Genomic DNA, 22356 nt, shown 5'->3' with positions numbered 1-22356 from the left:
TACAAAAATTAAAAATAAGGCCAATTATAAAGCGCACATCTTGTCTCCCAGCTCTAGTAACTGTAGGACACTTGCCATACAGAGGATCTTTTATCTCAATTTTCTTACTTTACTTGGAGAAAACTAACACCAGATTTTATTAGGATACCTTAATTCTCAATACTTTTAGCCTGTGAAAAGGAAGTATACACAGAATTAGTCTCTTTGTCCTTCTGCCCATATCCACTCTATGGATAGAGCAGAAGACAATCACCCTGGACAACCACAGTTAATCCTATTATTCTCTTGTCAGGGGATGAAAAATTTCTGAGGTGGCACTACTAAAGAAGTAGCCTATGGCAGAGTAATTGGATCCTGCACAGATAAAGATTTTTTTTGTGATCAAAGCAAAAAATAAAACAGCCACCATCTCCAAACCACCCAACACAGAATTTTAATGTCTCTATAATAATTTCACTGAAAGTATAATTAAAATTTTTCTTCCAATATAACTCTATATTAAACTGATAAAGGATAGAAAGGATTGCCTTGCAAGTAATACTCATACCACTCTTCATTGGAGCTTTTTGATCAAATTTTTTTTTCACTTGAATTGTGAACAATCCTGTTCTTTTTCTTGCCCAAGGAAGAGTTTGGAGCGTCAAGATCTCCATCACCAAATCAGCCTGTTGAACCCACTGAAGAAAATGACAACACTGTCGTTTTTCTTGACAATACTGTCATTTTTCACATGCCTGATTTGTACCCTCCGTTCATCAGATTATAAAATGAGTTATGAAGAAGAGTAGACCAGACACATTCTTGCTATGAAAAAATTTTCCAGCATATTTAAAGATTTCAACAAGTCCTGGTCTTGAGTATCAAACTGCCTGCATTTGGCCGCAAGTTTATTTCTTTTTTTCCTAACTCTGTTGAGGCACTCTAGTAAGTTGCTCTCCTTATATGGGAGAGAAAAAGATTGTAATAGACATACAAAAAAGCACAATGTACCTACTTGATTTGATTGTTTGTTTTGTCAAAATAACTAGTCAAATATCAAAGCAGCTGCAACATACACCTAAAACAAGACTTCACACAAAGAAGAGGTGAGTGTATAAAATCTTACAGAGGTACCTAAATCAGTAATATTTTTCCTCTCCTCCTGCCTCTCAGAGGAGATGCAAACTGCTAAACATCACTGAGACTTACTATTGTGTTCTAGCATCCTTTCCCTCTGGCTGGTCTGTACAATGATAATATCTGAAATAGCCCATGCACTGAAATTATTTACCAGCCACTCATCATGAGCCCCGGGAGATGCAACCACTCCAGTGAGCAACCACAGGATCCCCTGGTCTCATACACACTGGTACCTAGCAGCTGAAGACTTGCACACCATCTTCATCACTGAGACCGGCAGACACATCCTCCTCTACCTCCTCATCAAGCTGAAGGCTTCCAAAGGAGTACTTATTTCTAGGCATGGGAGAGGAGCTCAGCACAACTGGGTTTCCAAACACCAGGGGGTGACTGAAGGGATTAATGACTTCTGAGTCAGAATCACTGGATTCTGTCCCACTGCTGGTGGAGCCCTCCATCATCTGGATTGCAGCCATGTGATCCATCATGCCACTGGCACGCAGGGGCTGCATCACTGGGCTCTGCTTTGACTGTGCCCCAGCTGGCATGCCATTGGCCAGCATTTTACCTTCTGGAGAACCCATCTTAGCCACCCCACCTCCTTTGCAGTATCTCTCTGATCTATACTCCTGCCCAGGGGTTGAGGAGATCTGGCTCAGGATAAAGGGATCTGTAACTGACTTATTGCAGAGGTTGTGGGTTTTCTGTGCATGAAGCCGTTGAGAACCTGGCGAGTACCTGCAGTACCCACGGCAGTTGGAGGCATGGCTGTCCTCCTCCCCAGCCCTTGCCCTGCAGTCGTGCCCATTTTCTGAGACATAACCCTGAGAGCCAGTTCTGCTCAGGCTCATGTTAGGGCTTGACTCTTTGCTACTGGGAGGCAATGGAGTGGCCAGAGGACTACGGCTCCCCGGCCCCCTAAACATTTCATCAACCAGAGAGCTATGCCTTGGCATCCTGGGGCTTCCCCCAGGGTAGAAGGAGAGATCAGCTGTGTTATCATCAAGGTACTCTTCAGAGAGATACTGGGAAGACTTTAGAGAGGCTGAGGAATCCCTATATCTAGTTCTATTGCGATTTTCATCTCTGTAGTGAATATAGGCACCACTGGTCAAATCACCCTCATAATTGTCATTTGTTTGGGAATATGACCGGGTTATTTGTCCTCTGAGGAGATCATACTCGCTATCTACATCACTGCAGTCAATGAAAGGAATGGAGGTGCTGCTGCCATGAGCAGCCCTGGAAGCTGGACCTGTGCTTGGCTGCTGTGATTGAGGTCTGTTCTGCTGCATCCTATCCTTAGCAGGCTCCTCTTCTTCCTCCACTGTTGAGACCACTGCTCCATCCACCTTTCTGCCTTCCTTTGGACTCTTCTTCAAGGAAGGGCTCTTGTGCTGTCCAGTGTCTTCTGGTGAAGATTTCAACTCCTTCCCTTGCCGGCAGCTCTGCACTGCTGCAGAATCATTGCTGTCTCCATAGGCTCTAGCACTCTGGAAAGATAATAGAGGGAAGGCAAGGGGGAGACAAAGGGAAAGACAAAAGGGGAGGGAGGGTGGGAGGGAGAGGTTTGGGAGGGATGGGAGCCAGAGGAAAAAGGCTGCATGTAATTGCGCTCCAGAATTTTGCATCTGCAAAATAGGAGTCTCTTGGAAAGAAAAGAGGTAAGCCAAGCCTCAAAACTAATTAGACTTAAAAAGAAAAAAAAAAAAAAAGAAGTTTCTGATCTTGAAGAGCAGAAAAAAACATAGGCTAAACAAGGGAAGAGAAGGCAGACAATGTAGTGATAATGTAAAAAGGGGTATTTGAGGTGTTTCCATGCTCCAAGGCAGCCACTAACACTCTAAGAACATCAACCTCTTCCCACTACTCTGAGAAGTTGGAGGAAAAGATAAAAACATAAGGCGAATTCTGTGCAGCCTACTTAGAAACACTGAAAAAGCCATGTGTGGCTTTTGAGCTACATTCACTCCCTGGAGGATACCTGCCACTGGTTCATAGGCTGGCTTTTCTGCACACATCTGCCCAGCAGCCATGCTCCAGCTACCTGAGCTTGTCTCAGCAACATTAAAATGCTACAAGCTATGTGAAATGGGCTCCATCTATAACAAAATTCTCTGAAGTTCCTAAATTTGCAGGAGAGAGCCTCTGAATATCAAAAGGAAGTGATGGATGGAAGGTGAAGATTCAAGTTCTTCAGTGCATTAACCTAGTAGCTGGCTCCTGACATTTTAAGCTCTACATAACATAAGGTTATGTGATCGAAGTTCACCTCCACAGACACAGATGAGCACAGAAAACACTGGCAAGTGGAGAAACCACAACTACTGAGTCAGGAAGATGAAGCTTCCTGACCTGTCTCCTCTGAAGGCTGTCCCAGGAGAGCCATCAGCCCATATGTCTGTTTTGTTTGGGATGCCAGCAACTGGAGAAACCAGAGCCAAAGAGTGCAAGAGAGCGAGGCCACTGGCTCTGTCTGTGCCTGTGGGAGTGCTGTTTTCTGTGTTTACATGTGTGGTTATATTCATGTACTGTATGTGTGCATTCACGTGGGTGCCCACAGTGAATACATGCTCAGCCTTACTACCAGCTGGACCTGGGAACTTGCAGCTGCCACAGCCTCACCACTATTGGGCTTTTGGACTAGTGAACTCCCAGCACACAGCAGCTGTCAGCACAAGATAAATACATATGGTATCTACCAGAGATAACGGCTTAGAAGGCCAGAGGTGCAATTTTTCTGAGGAAATAATTGTTCTCCTCCCTGGTTAATACCTGGTTGATACTAACCTAACACCTTGAAATGTGCAACCAAGACCTCTCAGCAAAGAAAAGTAATTACACTTGCCCCAGATGCAATAGCCAGCTACAACCAAGGACCCTGGCAGTGGCACTGAGGGCTGCAATTTTTCAGATGGTCATTAGTACAGCCCAGACAAGCTCATTATTTGTATCTGTCTGGTTGTCTGTAAGCAATGCTGTTTCACTTAGCAGAACCTAAAGCTTATGACACCCAGGGCTCCTTAGCTCCCAGTAAAATGGTAAGCAAGCAGAAAACTATGCTCCTAGGGTTTCAAAACAGCAATCAGTGGAGGGTAATCTAAGAAGAAATGTTTAAAAGGATTTCATTTCCAGGGTTTCATCAACATCACTGACTTGTTTTGGCACCTCTGTATGCTGTTCTGAAGGCTGTGCAGTCAGACTCCTGATGGAATGAATCTTGCTGTGTTTCCTGGAGATAAAAGGAAAATCACATAAAGAGCTATTTCAGGGTTTTTTTCTCTACAAACAGGAATCAAAAGACATGCCTCTTTTAAAACAAAACCTTTGAATAACAGCTTTTATACATTTTGCTCCAAAACAGATTAAGATTCCTCCTTTCTGTAAAAATTTAATATGCTATGTGTTGCAAACATATCACTGTAAGAAAAGGGAGAAGCACTGAAGGAAAAATGGTCTATCAGGTAAGCATGAATCATAAGCAATGAACTGCTGCCATGGTCTTTGTGGCATTTTGGCCATTATTTTCAGCTCACCATGAGCATGATGAGTTCAGACAGAACTGGCTCTAGCGAGCCAGAAGACTTCCAGTTTCCCTGGAGACCTCTCCCTTGAGCTTGGCTTTACTTTTTCTTGCTTTCAGTTTTATTCTGAACTCATGAATATGAATATGTGAATATGTCTGTTCACATACATTAACCATATCCCAGCAAAGAGGGTGCAAATCAAATTGGGAGAAAGTTACCTGTGACAGTAGGATGTTCACTGCTGAAAAACAGATTGAAGACTACTGATTTTAAGTAAACCGTAAGTTATGAAACTTCTGCCAAAACATTCAGGATCATGGGATATTACACATGTGATAAACTGTCAAACCAGCAGAGAAGGAATTTTTTCCTTGGACTAGTGCCAAGATCTCAGACTATAATTAACTGGAAATCATGACTTCTCTAAGATTATAACATATTGGGATAATAAATTTATTTCTTCTCACCTTTCAAACTGCACTTTTTTGTGCCCTCCTTCCTTAACATAGTCAAGAACTTGCTTCTGAGTCCGACCACTGGAAGAAAACCAGAGTTTTAAAGTATTTAATGCAATATACTACCTGGACATCATAAACCTGTATTTGGTTTGTGTATAATGTCACAAAAACCAAGAAAAGTACTTGTTACTATCAGCAGAAACTCATGTTAAGATCATACAGAAGAGGACCTGGTCAGACACACACAGATTTTTAGCATTTTGCATGTTACTTGCCCCTTTTTCTTTTCTTTTTTTTTTTTTTTTTTTTTTTTTTTGCTATGGAGCTACTTTTTGATGCCATTTCAGAATTGCTTAAATTCAGTTGTGTGGGCCCTACAGGGTACTACATTACTGGGAAGTCACTACAATGGAAAGTGAAGCAGGGGTTAAGCTTTCTTCCCTATTAATTTATGAATTAATACATTCTTGAATCCTTTTTAGTCGAATACCAGCCTTATCTGATATTGGTAAACCCTGGAACCAAGACGAAACTCCCTGACATGCACTTCATTCCTTGGTTGCTACTATAAAATACACCTCTTCTGCAGAGATTTAGGCTAGAATCCCTTTCTCCCCTTCTGCTACAGGGTGTGAAGTAGTGAGAACTCGAGCACTGCCTATTGTGCAAAGCTATAAACTCCAAAGCAAACTGAAAGCAGCACAGGAAACCCACACCTCAAGAATGCTCAATTGAGAGCCAAATTCTTCCAATTCATTCGAGGCTTTCAGGGCTTGGAAAAGGTTACTGAATGTAGTAAGACAGATCACAGTGAGTGGAGGATGAAGCCAAAACCTGCTTTCCAGATCCTGAGGTAAAATGAATGCACCTACAGTTTCCTATCTGCTTCAGACAGAAACGTAACAAGTTATAGCTTGTTTACCCAACATAGGTCCTTCCATCTTAGTTAATTTACTTTGCAGGCAGCAAACATAGTGGGGAGAGAGTCAGGATGGCTACAGATATACCATGTTCTTGTGCAAGGCATCTAGAGTGCATTATTCATCTCAGCAAAGAACATTTCTGGCTGTACAGCTTGTATCAGCTCCACAAACAAAATAAACTGTGTGAATAAAAGGATTTCCCCCTGGCATACACAATGCAATATCTACAATGATACTTCTGCCAGAGTAATGAAAAAAAAACCCAAACAATAACCCAACTATTAAAAGCTTTTCTACAGGTCTAAGCCTTTGCTTTTAACTGTAGAAATATGGGTTTATCACAGGCACATGCAGCAAAAATACAAATCTCAACTCTGATACATAGGAAAGACCCCATACCAGGAGCAGAGGAAAAAATTCCCAAAAATTGCCAGCTAGTGTTGCTTAGGACACAGGTGAATTTTCTTGTGCAAAACCAGCTGGACCTATATACTTTATATCTTACCTCAAGAAAGCTTCTTTGCAACAGCTACTGCAAAATTAAAGCAGGGTTTTCCCTCACAGTGTTCTCTGCACTATTCTGGCTGAGAGGATGCAATGGAAAACATAAAGGAGCACACTACAATGTAAAAAGGGTGAGCTGAAAATAACAGGTTTAATCCTAGACCATTATGGATGTGATTTTGAAATGGAGAGGCAACAAAGGTGGAAAAAATGTATGTCTTACCTGAACCTAAATGAAGAACCTCTAGAAAAAAGAACAGGTTTAGGCTTTGGTTTAGGTTCCTCAAAAAGCCTGAAAAAGGCATGATGCTCCACACAGATCTTCCAGAAAGACTTGCAAAAATCTCGACTGGCCATAAGAAATTCCAGGGTGTCCTGGAATGAACTCTGAAAATTGGGATAGCATTTGCAATGTAAGCTGGTAAGCAACACAGATTAGAGAAATGCATTGACAAATCAGGTGCTACATTAAAAGGAAAAAAAAAAAAAAAAAGAAAAAAAAAACCCCCCAAAGCTTCTTCCCAACTTACTGGCTTTCAGGCTTAACAGCCCCTATCCTTCTAATACTGAGATACCACTGGACTGCCTGTCAGTACCAAAGCTATTGCTCAAACTTCCTTTCATAGACAAATATAACAGATAAAGCAGTGGTTTGAATGTTAATGAGAAGTTGATTATATGCTGTACCTTAAGAATTGATGATACAGTACCAGAGTTGCCACCAGAAGATGACTCTGGGACATTCTATCATGATTGATTCAGTTTACATATCCTTTGCCAGGATTGCTCATCTGAGATGCCAGGTTGATGTGCACAGTACCAGCAGTGAACATAAGCAATTAAAATATTCATGAGGTGATAAAAACCACGTGTGATCTGTGAGCAGGAATTTACCAAATAACCTTTTGTCAACTTCATCAACTCCTAGCAAGGACTTACATTCACATCAGGCCGTAGCTTGATAAGAAAGCGTTTCCTCTTGAAGCTCAGCTTTCGAACCTTAGCCCAGTTGAAGGCATTGATCTTGGTGTGACCCTACAGAGAACAAAGCCAGCTGGGTTTAATCATTCCAGATCTGAATGGAAAAATCTAAACCACTAAAGACGCTTGTCATAAATTAATCATCTGTTCACTTAACTTGAAATGATGGTATTTCTTATAACTCATCTTCTGATAATGCAAACCAAAAACATCTGGTGCAATGACTGAAGGCAGGCACTTATGCTTAAACTCTTGCAATACAGAACTAGTTATGTGAAAATATCCAACCCAGTATCACTGCATAAGATAGGTTCTGCTATCTTGTGCCACTATGCAGACTCAAGACTTTCTGTGGACTAAATCACTTTCCAAAGGTGCCTCACTCTATTCCCACCAGTGACAGAGAAAGCAGGGAATCAAGACACGTCACCTCACTTTGATGAGGTAGATTTCCTCCCCCTTTTTATGTCTGCAGGGCAAAATAAATACCCCTTTAAATATTGCTTAACTGCAGAAGAAAGAAGCAACTGCAGGCTTTGTATTGGAAGTAAAAAACACTGTGCGTGTTTAGACTTTTCATAGGGAGCACCAGAAGCAAAAGCAATCTAAACAAATTATTTGTCTCGAAAGAGCCACAAAATTATTTTCTGGGAAAAAGCAACCAATACATAAGCAAACAGCAAAAAGGAAATTATCTTCATAATACTCCAACTCCCAGCCACTACATCACTAGCCCCTACCCTCCAGAAGTTTAATTCTTTTATCTGCGTCAGCAGGTGTTGGAGGTGTTATGTTAGAATATTCACTACAGCAGTTTGTTCAATGAAGACTTCAATACAAACATTCCTAGAGCACAGCACAGAAGTTTCAGAGAACTACTGCAGGATTGCTAAATGCAGAAACACACGTTGATTCGGGCGCCATCACCAGACAGCTGTAGGAGTAATGACAGTGTAATGATCTCTGCTAAGTCAACCAGCTGTCTAAGAATCACATAATTAATCTACTTAAAATAATCAGCAGCACTGACACTGATTTCTAAATAAATGGCAGACTTTAAAATAACTCTGACTACAGCTTATGCCATTTGTGAGTGAACCTTTATTTTCACTGGGGTCATTCTAATGAGATCCTCATATTTCAATTTCTATCAGTTATAACCAAAATAAAAACAAGAACTTAGCTCTTGACCTATGAAGTGGTTGAAGGAAGCCCTAAGCCTACTGACAGACACCAATTGCTGGGCAGACTCCAGCATGTCAGAGCTCAACTTCCTTTGCAGCATTCAGTCTTGGAGCTTGACCCAGTAAAATTTCCAAGCTTTTCAGAAACTTGAAAAACAAAACAAAACTGTTTTGAAAGTCCCAAACACATTAGGTCAAGAAGACATGACTTCAGACTTTGACAAATCAAGCCTTGGGCCATCAACCTGCAGCTACACTTTAGGGAAGGATCCTAGCTGGCTGCTGGGACTCTGAAGTCCATGCTGCTTTCTGTGGACACACATTTTCACCTTGAAGACAGTCTTAATTTACAAGGCTTGGCAATTCATTAATTCAGCTGATGAAAATGCTGTGAGGAAGCAGGGGAAGAGCCTGAACATAAAATTACTTGAATTATGTACATTTCTAACAATGTCCTAGTGCTCTCATGTTTCAATCTATGCTTCAGCTTTGGGGTTCTACTACCAACTCATTCAGTTGATCAGGGATCTTTTTAAATTGCTGCCTCCTTTTGGCTGTTTATTTGGCTGGGTATTTTTAAATCTTGACAATTGTAAAAAGGGAAATTTTAAAGAATAACTTACTGTTTTTAGCACAGAGTCAGGTAAGCATCTAAAGTGAAAGCAGCTGACACCAGCTGACTACCTGTAGCTTAACAATTGTAAAAGCCAAATTTGTTATTTACATAAGGGGAATTGCAGAATGACAATTTGACATCTTTACTAATGATGTCTCATGAATATTTACTAGACTGACTAGGGTAGGAAAGGAAAGGAAAGGAAAAGAAGGAGAACAGTTTGGATCTTTAAGGGAAAGAAGTAAGATCTATGGGTTCAGCAAAGATATAATGGCCAAGGCTGGTCCAGAAAATGGTAAAAACTTTGAAGAAGTAACACAGTAACACTACAGAGAATTTATATTTACTGCCTTCACCCTTTTGCATTGGACTCCAGCTGTCTACTGTTCACTTGTCTCTGCTTCTCACCCATTTAATAGGCACCTACCTGCTCCTACGTGCAGGAAAAGTCAACATGACCAACCTGCAAATTGTGAGCCACAGCTCAGTTTGCATCTTGAACAGCACATTGTGGATGCAGATGGAGTTCTACACTGTGCATTCACATAAAGCAGGAGTCCCTGGAGGCAAAGGACCTAATGCAGCTAAAACAGGTTTAAGATCATCCTTAGAAAAATTTTGGAAGTTCCTGCATTTTCCCAACTGAATATCTGTAGACATGGCTGAGTTCCTGAACTCTTACTTCTGTCAGAGATCTCTTTGCTTTATGAAGTATAAAATCACGTCCTGAGCAGCTCTAACCTGAAACACCAGAATGCCTGTGTTGGCAACAGCCAGGTTGATTTTTGTCCCCTCCCTGTCCTTGGCTGGATGCAAGCGTATCCCGTACATCTCCAGCCGACGGGCAATCTCCAAAAGCTGGAAGTCAGACTCTGCTGGTGTCTGTCCCCTTGAGAAAGAAAACAGAGAACACTCACAAGCTTGTCACACCTTTTAATAGAGATCAAGAGGTCCTCCACAGAACAAAGAGACATTTGATCAAAGACACTGAGACTGTCAGAGGTATAATATCTGTATGGTTTTTCTACGTCCCCAGACTTGTATCAGCTAGAACAACAACTTAGTCTAAACAAATATCAAAGAAAACATATATTTTACAGTCTATTATAAATTTTGATTGCTCCAATTCTGAGACACCTGATACAACTGGATTTTAAACCATTGGCTCTAACAGAACTTACTACCTCCTTTTGTTTTTATCCCTGGAAAACATGGGATATTCCTAAAAAAAAAAATCATGAATGGAAGTGTGTAATGATGCTATTCATTGTAAAAGTGAATGTACTACCAAAATGAAGTAGAACAGAAGGCATGAAAACCTTACCATAAATGCTGTGAAGTGATTAAGCACCACCATCATTAATTGTGATGAAATTACATAAAGTTTTGATTATTACTGCCATAGAAATTATTACCACTCACCTATTATTCAATCTAGCTCAAAAATGAAACATCTTGTAGTGTTCTCAACAGCTGAAAAACACTTTTCAAAGCTTTACTGGCACTTCTGTTCATCATTTTTCTAGTACAGGTTTTTTTTTCCAGACATTAGAATACCAATTTGCATCATCATCTTGAATTCTGTTCCCCCAGATCTTTAATTCTGCAAGTACTCAGTGTTTTTCCTATAACTATCACTAAACCCTTTCTTCAACCTATCTCAAAATAAAGTATGGAAAGGTTGAAAAGCAACATTCAGTGTCCTTTAAACTAAAAGACTACTGCCAGAAGTGCCTGACTGATCAGTCGTGATTTGCAATCATACCTGCATGCACAAAATCAGCAGTAAAGCGTTTTGTATGAAATAGACTGTAAAATAACAGCATGCTTGAATGAGTATCGAATCAATTGCACTTTAAACATCTTGTTATGATGATGGGGAAAAGGCAGGAGTAACCTTCAGAAAGTTCATAGGCTTTAACAGTTTTTGAGAAGCAACCTTTGAGAATCTCAGAAGTCCACAGCTCTTTTGTACTTCAGATCTAGCATATACTTACCATTAGAACTACTCTACAGCAAAAGAAGGCCAATAACAAAACCAAGAAAGTCTTACATGTGGTTACGGTGAAATTCCATGATTTTGTCTTCTAGTGCTTCTTGATGAGGTATATACTTGTTCTTCGCTAAGTGTTCGCGATCTATGGTTTCATCAAAATCCCCAATCTCAGCTGTGGAGAATTTTAAGAGGAGTCTATTAAAACACTATATAACATGTGAATAATCTGGTCAATCCAAAAGACCCAGACAGCTAGGAAGAGAGCAGAGAAGCAGAGTTCCTTGCAACTTGTGTCATGGTTTTATGATTCAGATTCCTACCATATTATCTTCCACAGGTTAATCTCTTCTCCTCTGTGCTAGTATTTGGTATGTGAGAAGAAGTCCCAGGGTTTCTCCCATCTACCACATCTAAGAAAGTTGTTGGATGTCAACTGAAGAGATGAAGCCTTCAGTGCTACCTTGACTTGTGTGGGGGATAAGGGTAGGAAAACAGGGAGGGCAGCACTAGTTGAGCAGAACTCATCCATCTCTCTCACACTCTCTCATGGTGCCCAGGTGCCTCTCCATGGAGCAGCCAAGCACTAGCTTCCTCTCCAGACCCATGTCCCACATGGTAACCTTTGAGAGAAAGTCAGAAAGATGTTGCTGTTTGCTTGTTTGAACACTAGCTTGTAATTTACCTCATGGGATTATGAAACATTTGTCTTCCTCTAATTCCACAGCAGTTTGAGACACATTCTGTCTCCCTCCTCCTCAAAGCTGTTCCCATCTGCTGCAGTTATTCAACACTGTGTGTGCAACAGTATGGCACACCCACCTTCCATTTTGCAGCCCATTCAGGGAAATTTCCTTCTTTTGGCAGGTGTGGGGGTGAGGGGCAGGCAATCTATCTGTGGGTGCCAAATTACTATCTTGCTGCCTGCTATTCTTGGAATGTCTCTGAAAATCTTGCTATTAGTTTTTTTTCACTGAACAGGCATAGAAGCTTCTGCCTGCAAACCCAATGGAATAATAGCAACATCGCTGCAACAAAGGCTGCTACCTTGGTAACGTCAGGGAAATTAAAATCCAGTGCCCTCAAATGAAATGCAGGTTGCAGCCAGACACGTGGCTGCACAGCTGACCCAGGATATGACAGACACTGCTCAGATACACCTGCCTCACCCTTACCTCAGCTCCACCCACGTAAATGAACCCTGATCCAGTTCTGCTCAAACCAAGTCTGTTCAGAAAAAGGAAAGGTTTCAGATCGCATTTTAAACACTGTACTTCTGACAAACTGCGATCAGATGCACCTTAAATGCACAGGGGAAACAGCAGCCTTGTGTGGGCACTGAAAATGAGGAACCAAAGCATCTGTGAATGACAGAGCAGCAGCTTTTTTGACCCAAACTGCCTGCAGACACATGATGACATTTTTTACTTTGAAGGTCAGAGGTGGAAAAGAGTTGAAAACTGAGACTGTCTGATTTACACCCCCTCATTCAACCCATCTGCTCTCAATCATTTCTTAAAATGGTAGAAATACTACATAACCTTTGAGAATTTCCATTTTTAAAACTGTCCTGTGTGTCCTGATATCAAGAACAGCTCTCTGCTTCCAGTTTTACTCATCCAAGCCTCAAAAATCTTCAAGGTCTGTTTTTAATCCTACCTCAAATAAATGGGAAGCTTCTGTTCTTTAATGAAGCCATAAAACCACCTAAATTTGCAACACCTCAAATAACATGGGCCTGGATTCTTCAAAATGCAGTTCAAAACCCCTAGGTCTGTGTACACAGATGAGCTTAACACACCTCCTGTAGGGCTTTCTTCAGAGTCAACAGTATAGAAGACACTTTCTTCACCTCTACATGATTTCTAAAATGTTCACAGAGTTTTTCAACTTGCTAACCCATTATCAAAATTGTCTTCCTGGCTTTCAAGTTACTTCTGAATTTGTTCTCTCTGACCTCATACTCAACAAGCTTTTATTTACTGCCTTACCTTCCTTTTCCACCCTAAATGACTTTATAGTAGCACTCCATCAAGAATGAGAGGGAGTTATATTGTAAATATTGTCAGCCTCACACTTAACTATTCTTTAAAATCTTTTTGTGTGATTTAGCCAAAGGCTTATTTACACTGTCGATGGTTTTTTTCTTACCTTGCAAGTGCATTACACCATGCTGATACATCTAATGCTTTGTATTTCAGCTCTTTTCTTCTTATGACAGAATTACAGAATTGCTTAATTTGGAAAAGACCTCTAAGATCATCAAGTCCAACTGGTAAACCAGCACTGCCAAGTCCACCAGTAGCCATGTCCCTGAGTGCCACATCTACTTGTCTTTTAAATACCTCCAGGGATGGTGACTCTATCACTACCTGGGGAAGCCAATTCCAATGCTGGAATTTCTTATTTCCATGAAGAAATGTTTCCTAGTATCCAATCTAAACCTTTACTGGTACAACTTGAGGTCATTTCTACTTGTCCTATCACTCCTTACCTGGGAGAAGAGGCTGATCCCCACTTGGCTACAACCTCCTGTCAGGCAGCTGTAGAGAAAGATAAGGTCCCCCCAATCCTCCTTTTCTCCAGGCTAGACAACCTCAGCTCCCTCAGCTGCTCCTAGCAAGACCTTTGCTCCAGAGCCTTCCCCAGCCTTCTCTGGACACACTCTAGCACCTGAGGGTCCTTCTGAGGGACACAAAACTGGACACAGAGTTTTAGGTGTGGCCTCACCAGTGCTGAGTACAGGGGGACAGACAATCCCTGCCCTGGTCCTGCTGGCCACACTGTTCTTGCTACAGGCCAGGATGCCACTGGCCTTTGTAGCAACCTGGGCACACTCTGGCTCCTGGTCAGTCCATCCTCATACTTCACACACTCACTGTAGGGCATCCTACAGTATCCATTTGCAGTATCCAAGTGTCCTCTCACTTCTAACACTTTTTACAATGCTTTTAAGGTAGTTTAAAATTGAATGTTTCAAAAAAAATTTCATTCTGTAATATACATGCTAATTTAGCAGAAACCTATTTGCTGTCATATTGTGATTTTATGATAAGTAACAGTCTATAACATTGACACAAGCTTGCATACATAATATATGGGCCTCCTGGAATCAGATATTCCCCATGGGAACCACTCATTGGCACAGCATTAGTAAGACATACAATAACTAACCTGCATTCTCAATCTTTCCCTTTTGATACCATTACTCTTATCATCTGTTTACTCTGATTTTTATTGCAGACAAATGAATAATTTTTTTTGCTATTGAATAATAAGCTAGAGACAAAACAAATAAAGACAGTCATGCAGGTAAGATACAGGTGTATATTCTTACCAGAGAAAATTTTCATAGAAAAACGTTCATGAGACACAAGATGGTGAAATAAAAAGGACAATTGCAAGCTTCTAGCAGAGGTTTCTAGCAAACATGATCATAAAGCAATACCTCAAATGAAGAGAGACACATGCATTAGAGTGTCCACTCCTCAACATTTCTATGGTTCACAAACATTTAGGAAAACTCAGCCTCCTAGAATGTAGTTTAGCAAATGAGACTCAATTTCCCCAAATGATTAAGATTTTTTTATTGCCTGAGATTAAAGGAAGTTAGAACTAGTTTAACTGAGAAAAGAAATACAGCTGGATTGCTGGACACTAACAGGAAAAAAAACAAGATATAAAAACCACACTAGTGAAGGATTTTATTTTTTTAAGTCTATGCTGCCAAAAAATACTCAGTTTGAAAAAGGAATGAGGACTACAGAATTTCATAGCATCTTACTGCTATGCAGTCATACTGGTCAATGATGACCACAGCAAACAGAATCATAAAATACCTTGCTTTCCAACAGCAATTGATGAGAAACTGCCCTGGCACTCTAACAGACTGTGACAAAGAATCATGAGATTTATCTGGTCATCTCCAAAGAACTTCCATATGTCTTTATAGACTGTAATTCCCATACAACAGCATTACAGAGGAAGTACACAATATGGAATTGTACAAGGACCATGCAAAACATTGTCTATTACAACCACTATACTTGGTGCTAAGCGGTTTTTCCTAATGTTATTCTTAAGATGAGTATCCATAAAGTCTTGAAAGGGAAAACATATACTGTCTTTCAAGTGAAGTGGAAGCTAAAAGAAGCTTTGATGTCATTAACAAAATTAATGTATGATTCTACTGGACAGTGTTAAAAAAAAAAAGGCTTAAAATCTATTGTTTTCTTTTCTTCTCTATCAGTTTCCTCTTAGGACTGTGATTTAGTCTGGCATTCTAAGCATGTTTATTTACTACATTCCCTAGACAGCATACAGATCTCCAGGAATTTGAATACCCTGCTGACATGATGTAAAGTATAATAAAACAGGATTTCAGCAGAATTCAATGTGTTTGCCACTGCCTACAAGGTCTACTTTTTAAATGATCTTTGGCAGACTATCAAGTGCTTTGGAAATTCAAATCCAGTGACCAGAAACTCTTCTTTATTTGAAATAGCAAATTATCTTTATTTGAATGCCACTATACAGAACTACAATAAATTGTCCATATGGCTTAAACCTATCCCTACAGCAGCTACTAACAGGTACCCTGCAAAGCATGTCCAACCAATCATCCTGTTTATCCACCTGGAAAGAAGAAAAAAGGGAACTTACACTGTACTATATGTGAGATTAGGAGGGCAGTGCTGGTATCATTACATGTTAGCCTTCCCTGTGCCAGGTCCTGCTTCACTTGCAATGCAAATAGGTACCTGCAAAACAGAAGTGAACAATGAGTTACACAAAGCAGGAGGGAAAGAATCCCAGCTCTGGCTTTGACTGCACATTCCCTTCACGTTTTGGAATCTACAGAAGTTATCTGAATTACCTTAGTCTAGAGGGTAAATAAAACACAACAGATACTGCATTACTGCCATTAGAGCTGTACATGGTGGCTGCTTTGAAGAACCAAGATATCTCCCTTTTTCTCTCTTCCTCCCTCTGTTTGGAACCAGAGCAACAAGATATGACAGGGCTAGCAAATCTGACAGCTATTAAGTACTCAGCAAGAGATAATACAGCTGCTTCTGACCACAAAGAAATGACAGATAAACCAGTGATTTAGAGTTATCAGCTGGTTCTTGTAGAATACAAAGTGAACTCTAAACTTCCACCTCAATTGGGAATGAGGCACAAAATCTTGATCAAACAACTGTAGCTAGCTCTGGTACCTTTGTGGCCCTAATATCTGCACTGTCCATGTACCAGCCTTTCCAACATTGTCTCCAAACCATTTCAGCCATGCAGGGCAATCCTACACCACCAGTTTAAATGCAGAGACAACAGAAGTCCAAGATATTATTTCAACATTTAAATTTCTTTTAGCTTCAATTTCAACAGAAAATGTCTTAGTTCTATTCTGTATCCAACTCTTCTCCAAAAGAGAAAAAAAAAAAAAAAAAAAAAAAAAAAAAAAAAGCAAGCAAGCCAGTAATGGGCTTGCTAGCTGGTATGAAACCTGAAGTGGTGAGACACACCTTAACAAGCCTTCCAAAGACTGCTGCTCCTCTGGAGATCTCATACTAGGATCCAAATAATTTTAATAAGACTGGATTTTATGTAGGTTTAGAGAAAAGCTCTCATTTGAACAGTGAGTTGCTGCATGAGAAGATGTAGGTACACTAAATGAAAAAGGTAAGCTCATTTGAGGAGTATGGAAAAGTACTGTGTGTGTACATACTCAAATAATACAGCAGATCTACATAACATCCTTTTGAAACCTGCAGACATCTGTCTACCCATACAAAATTCACCTGGTAGAGGAACATAGCACAAAAATGCTACAGTCTCTTCTTCTTCAAGTGATAAAGCAGCTCCCCATGGATATGCTTTTACATCCTAGACACTGCTGTGTATATATATCCAAGCCCCTTAGCATATATACTTAAAATCTAACCAAAGAAAGTAATTAGGATTAAGAGACACATCTCCAGGTACAGAGAGAGATCACCAAAAAATAATTTTCAGTTCACATACTAAGAAACAGATATGCAGATTATCTATTCAGAAATAGAAATGTTTCATTAGTAACATCACGTTGCAAGTTTTCATCCATCCCCTTATTCTTTTTACTCTTTTTCTCATTCTTTAGTCTTTACCAAGTAAAGACTTCTTCCTACCTCACATTTCTACTTTTTCCAGGACATCAGGCAATATCAATTATTTATTTTTTTTCTATTCCAATGCACTATTGCCAAAACAAAACATGACAAACAGTGAACATCACAAAAGTGGACTTCTTTATAATACAAGTCATAAAGACACCAGAGCTCCTTGGAAAAGAGGACTTTTGTCTTTTGAGAAGATTGAAAATAAAAACTAATAGCGAAAAGTCTGAATCAGAATGTAAACATGTAATTAAAAGCTAATAATACTGTAGACCAGAAAAAGAGTGAAAGGTTGCAGTGAAGACACACTGCAACAAAACAATGTTTCTGATCATACATAAAAGACCTGCTAGTGAGAAAGAACCTCAACAGGTCCCTCATACACATACTTACTCACAGAGAAATAGTAGTTTTTGTGCCAATACAGTGTGAAATTTAAAGTTTAAACAAAGTTTTTGAAATGCACTGAAAAGCATTTGAACACTAGTATTAAGGTACACTGTCTGCACATATATTTTTCTCTACATTCCTATTTTTCATTTTATTCCTTCTCCTTTGCATTTCTCCATTTTCAAAGTCATACTTCCACCTGTGCAAACCCCTGGCATTTGTGTTGGCTATACAGACAGGGTCCAATGCTGCTGCAAACCAGCAAGTCACACAAAAGAGCTCTCTCCCAAATGAGGGTGCAGAGTCGCACATGTCCCTTGCAGCGGGGTACCCCAGGGTTCCAATAAATTACTTCATCATGCCAAAGAGAGAACTCTGTAGCCAAACTGACTTCTCTTGGGGCCAGTAAAGCTCTCCCAGGACTCCATATGCAAGGATGCAAAGGACTCCTGCACTTTGCAGAACCTCTCAGCACAGACTGCAGCTGAATCTCAGGGCCTATTTTTTCAAGGCTGGGACAAATAATACCAAGCTAAAAGTAAGAGGCAGTCATCAATCCTTATCCAGTCATCTCAAATTCCATGTTCTTCCCTGTGTCCATCAGAGATTTAACAAGAAAGAGTCACACAGCTACTAACCTTGTCAGTTCCTCCTGCAGCTGAGCATGGTCAGGTGGGAAGAATTTTACCACAAATTTTACAACAACGTGCTTCGGTCCTAGGGAAAATGTCAAAGGAAGTTAACAAACATCAAAAACATGCTGGCCAAACATACACAATGATGTAGAAGGGATCATTCATGTAGCCTGCAGTGCATACAGACATGATAACCCCTTGTCCTTTGTTAGTATGCAGGATATTTGGAGACTGCCCAATAAAATTTACACACAATAAAAGAGAACAGTAATTTAGTCAAGGGCTACTCTGCCAAAACCAAGTATGTTTTAAGCAATTACATCAGTTGATCCAATGAAATACATGTGTATGTACTTTCCCTGCTTCAGAAAAGGAGGGAGCTAAAATACACTGTACTTTTTAACTCCACTAGCGAATTACTATTTCTGTTTTAAGAACAGCACATTTGTTCCAATTCTTCCAAGTATGATCAGTGACAGAAGGACCATTATTGCATCCCTGTCTTGTGAGAGGGAGAGCTGCCAGAGCATACATTCAGATAATATGACCAGAAAAGCAAAACTGAATCTCAACAGCAAAGCTCAATAAATTAAGAACTTGGCTGATATTTGACAGAGAAACAAAATAATCAGAACCTTTCCTACATACTTCTACTCTTTCCAGAGCTGGTGGCTATTTAAAATTTCCTGTTCTTTCCTAGCACCCACTGTAGCTTCCCCCATCCCAACTGTTGCCTCCTCTTGGTCTCCAAGAGTCTCAGGTTCTGCAGCAATGTCCACACAGTTTTAATACATCTGCCAGCTCCTTCCCAGTAATAAAGTCTTCCTGTTCTTTTTCTTCTATTCTGATTCCTGCTACTACAAGTCAGCAATGTATGTTCCTTTAGTCCTTCTTTTACTGAACTCCTTTTCTCTACTCCTTTTCCTTACCTTGCCACCAGTGCCTGTTCCAGGGACTGACTAAACCCAGCCTCCCATGGGGTGGGGTCAGCCCGTTCATGTGCTCATGTGACATAACCTCACAGGTTCATCTTTTAAGGACAGGCCAGAATTTAAAGATTATTCCAACAAAATTCAGTGCAGAAGGTTGAGAATATAAAGATTGCAACCGACAGAGTCCTAATTTATTCAAGTACTCTCAGACTGAAGAAAGAAATGTCAACAAGGAAGTACTTACTTCTAATCTGTTTCATAACAGGTTTCAAAAGATCAAGCCACACCTGAAAACAAAAGAAGGTGGTGTTATCTCTAAACAAATTACCAGAGCAGTTTTAATTGCAATACCTAGATTATCACTGCCTATTTATTTTTTCCAGTGTGGTCACTGTACTTTCCTTTATTATACATGGTGGGTTTTCTCCCCAAAATTCTGGAAGATGCTCAGGAAACAGCAATGTGAATGGGCACAGCTTTCAAAGCAGAGCTGGGAAACAGAGAGGAAATCTCCCCCCTCACTTGTCCCAGACACCAACAATCACAGTACATATGGTCAGGAACCACTAATTTTCCGGAAAGAACAACTGAAATAAGGAGTTTAGGCAGACAGTTCTATGCTGTCATTAAGTTCCAAACCCTGAATAGTCTTTAGAAAGGGAAGTGAATGGAGCTGGAGCTTGCCTTTGAGGCTGGGAATGCTGGACAAATGGAGAAATGAGGTGGCAGCAGCCTACTGGTATGGGGGACCCGACAGGAATCCCAGTACCAGGTCTGGGCATAAATGTGGAGCCCTGCTGCTGGGCTCCATGGAGATGAAGGAGCCTTCCTGCCACCACCTGCAGGAGGGATGTCCTCTCAGATGACAGATGTGAAGCAGACAACAGGACAAGGCATGGGTGGGAGAAAGCTTACTTTGCAGCTATGGAACATTTTCTCTTTTCTATAAACCTGGGAAATTCAGGCCCAGGCATTCTTAAATGGAGACAGTGTAGCTTCTGCATGTAGCTCACCTGGCAACCCATTTTCCAGGTCAATGTGTGGGGCTTTCCTTCACCTTTCAAAAGTGAAAGAGTGGGTGGAAATGCAATTTTAACAGCCTGTCCCATCATCCTCCAGTCTCAAGTCTGGAAAGGCTGGGGCAAAATGTTACAGAAAGCCAAGGGACAATCACGCAGAAGGTAAAAGCCAGATGATTCACAAGACCTGAAGACAGCTCATACCAGACAGCTGGTAACTACCCATGCCCATGATTTATATTTTGTTATCTCACTAAATTGCACAGGACCCCCCTTGAAGACATCTGGAATTTGTGGAAGAACACCCTACAACCATCACAAAGGTTAAAGCCATTAAAAAACAAATCACCTGAGACTTCCTCTAGAAAAAGAGTATGTATTAAAATTATTACTTCTTTGACCTTTAACAATTTTAGATTATGCAGAGACTGAGACATACTCAAAATATTCGTTTTCCAGAATCACCTAAGAAGCCAGACAGAAGTAGGCCTGTATCACTGCTGTAACTACTCTAATGCCATGTGCCATTCTTATCATTACTAATATGAGTGATTCCTATTATCACAGCCCTGCCCTTTCCCACGCACTAATGTTACTCAGTAGAATTCTTCTTATGTTTCTCAGTCTAGGAAAGTCTTTTGTTTCAGAGGTTAAAGAAACTTGGCTATCCAAGAACAGCAATACAGCTTTTATCCCATGTTAAACTGGTCCTGACACACTTTGACACTTGAATAACTTAAAACTGTTTTGTTTCGGAAAGCTCACATGAACATAATCTGCAACAAATGTCAGTGACTTTGCCAAGTTTAATGAGAGGGAAAAAAGACATCTTGAATATGAAATAGCCAATTTACAATATAATGAAAATAATGTATTTTACTTGATGCCAAAAAAAAAAAACCAACCCCCAAAAAAAAACACCAAAAAACAAAAAAAACCTCTCTTCTCCCCAGAAGTGGTTTATGGTAGAGCATGAGCACACAAGTGCACCATTCCTTTCTCTACTTTCCCAGCCATGTTATACCATCCTTGGACAGACTGCTGGATACTGTAAATCCATGTACTGAATGCACTTAGTGAGAAAGGTGGGGCAAAATGACAATGCCACCACTATGGTCAAACCCGAGCAATCAAAACTTCTGCATCATGCAGCTCCCACACCATACCTAAACACCATCAATCTGGGACTGGTTTATGAATTGGAAAGGAAAACTAATGTGAGGACTTAATTAAGATTAATGTTTTTCATTTTCTCCAGACATACAAAGCTAGATTATTTATTTGTTAAACAAAGGCTGGCATTCCACGATGGTGACCAGATTTCAGCAGCTGGAGAATTGGGGCAGACATCAAGTGTGATGAAACTCTGTGAAACCCCAGGCTTGGCGACAGTGCCTCGTTTTTCTCCTTGTCCCAGCAGGAAGTGGAGCACTCAGACCCTCCACAATCATCTCCCATGCAGAATGGCATGCTTGAATGTATACAGCTGCCAGGCAACTTGACAAACCACTGTCAATATGTTAGATATGAGGTCTGGAGCCTTGCATGTTGAAATAAACACAGGCAAATTGTGAATATATGGCTTTACATACATATGATTACATCCAAACAAATACGCTCTAAATATTTATTTTTCCTTTTACATTGCACTCTACAGTGAAAAAGCAACTCATTCTCTTCAGATGATATAAATATAAAATATCCATGTGTGTTTTATTTCTCAGACATAAAATTAACTGCAGGATTTTTTAGTTGTACAATGCTTGAGTTCTACATTATGGCCTTTATGAAGCTCAGAAAACTTTAAATCCCATGGGAACATTCACCTCAATTGCATTATATAAACTGGTTACAATAATTTAAGTGTAAATAATACTCTCAGAGTGCTGCTTCACATTGAAACAACAATTCATAATCAAA

General features: G+C 40.3%; 1 protein-coding gene across 1 annotated transcript in view; it reads right to left on the bottom strand.

Moving 5' to 3' along the window:
• FARP1 (FERM, ARH/RhoGEF and pleckstrin domain protein 1) overlaps window positions 1-22356 on the bottom strand; it is a 199360-nt gene that overhangs the window by 43533 nt on the left and 133471 nt on the right. Inside the window, 10 exon segments of the mRNA XM_056497890.1 lie at window positions 2375-2612; window positions 4276-4351; window positions 5114-5182; window positions 6755-6918; window positions 7471-7566; window positions 10054-10201; window positions 11366-11480; window positions 15968-16065; window positions 18489-18567; window positions 19662-19704. Coding sequence (XP_056353865.1) covers window positions 2375-2612; window positions 4276-4351; window positions 5114-5182; window positions 6755-6918; window positions 7471-7566; window positions 10054-10201; window positions 11366-11480; window positions 15968-16065; window positions 18489-18567; window positions 19662-19704 — 1126 coding nt within the window.

The sequence above is a fragment of the Oenanthe melanoleuca genome, chromosome 1, assembly GCF_029582105.1.
Source record: "Oenanthe melanoleuca isolate GR-GAL-2019-014 chromosome 1, OMel1.0, whole genome shotgun sequence".
Taxonomy (NCBI): Eukaryota; Metazoa; Chordata; class Aves; order Passeriformes; family Muscicapidae; genus Oenanthe; species Oenanthe melanoleuca.
The sequence above is the reverse complement of the archived record's forward strand: the minus strand, read 5'-3'. Positions and strand labels throughout refer to the sequence as shown.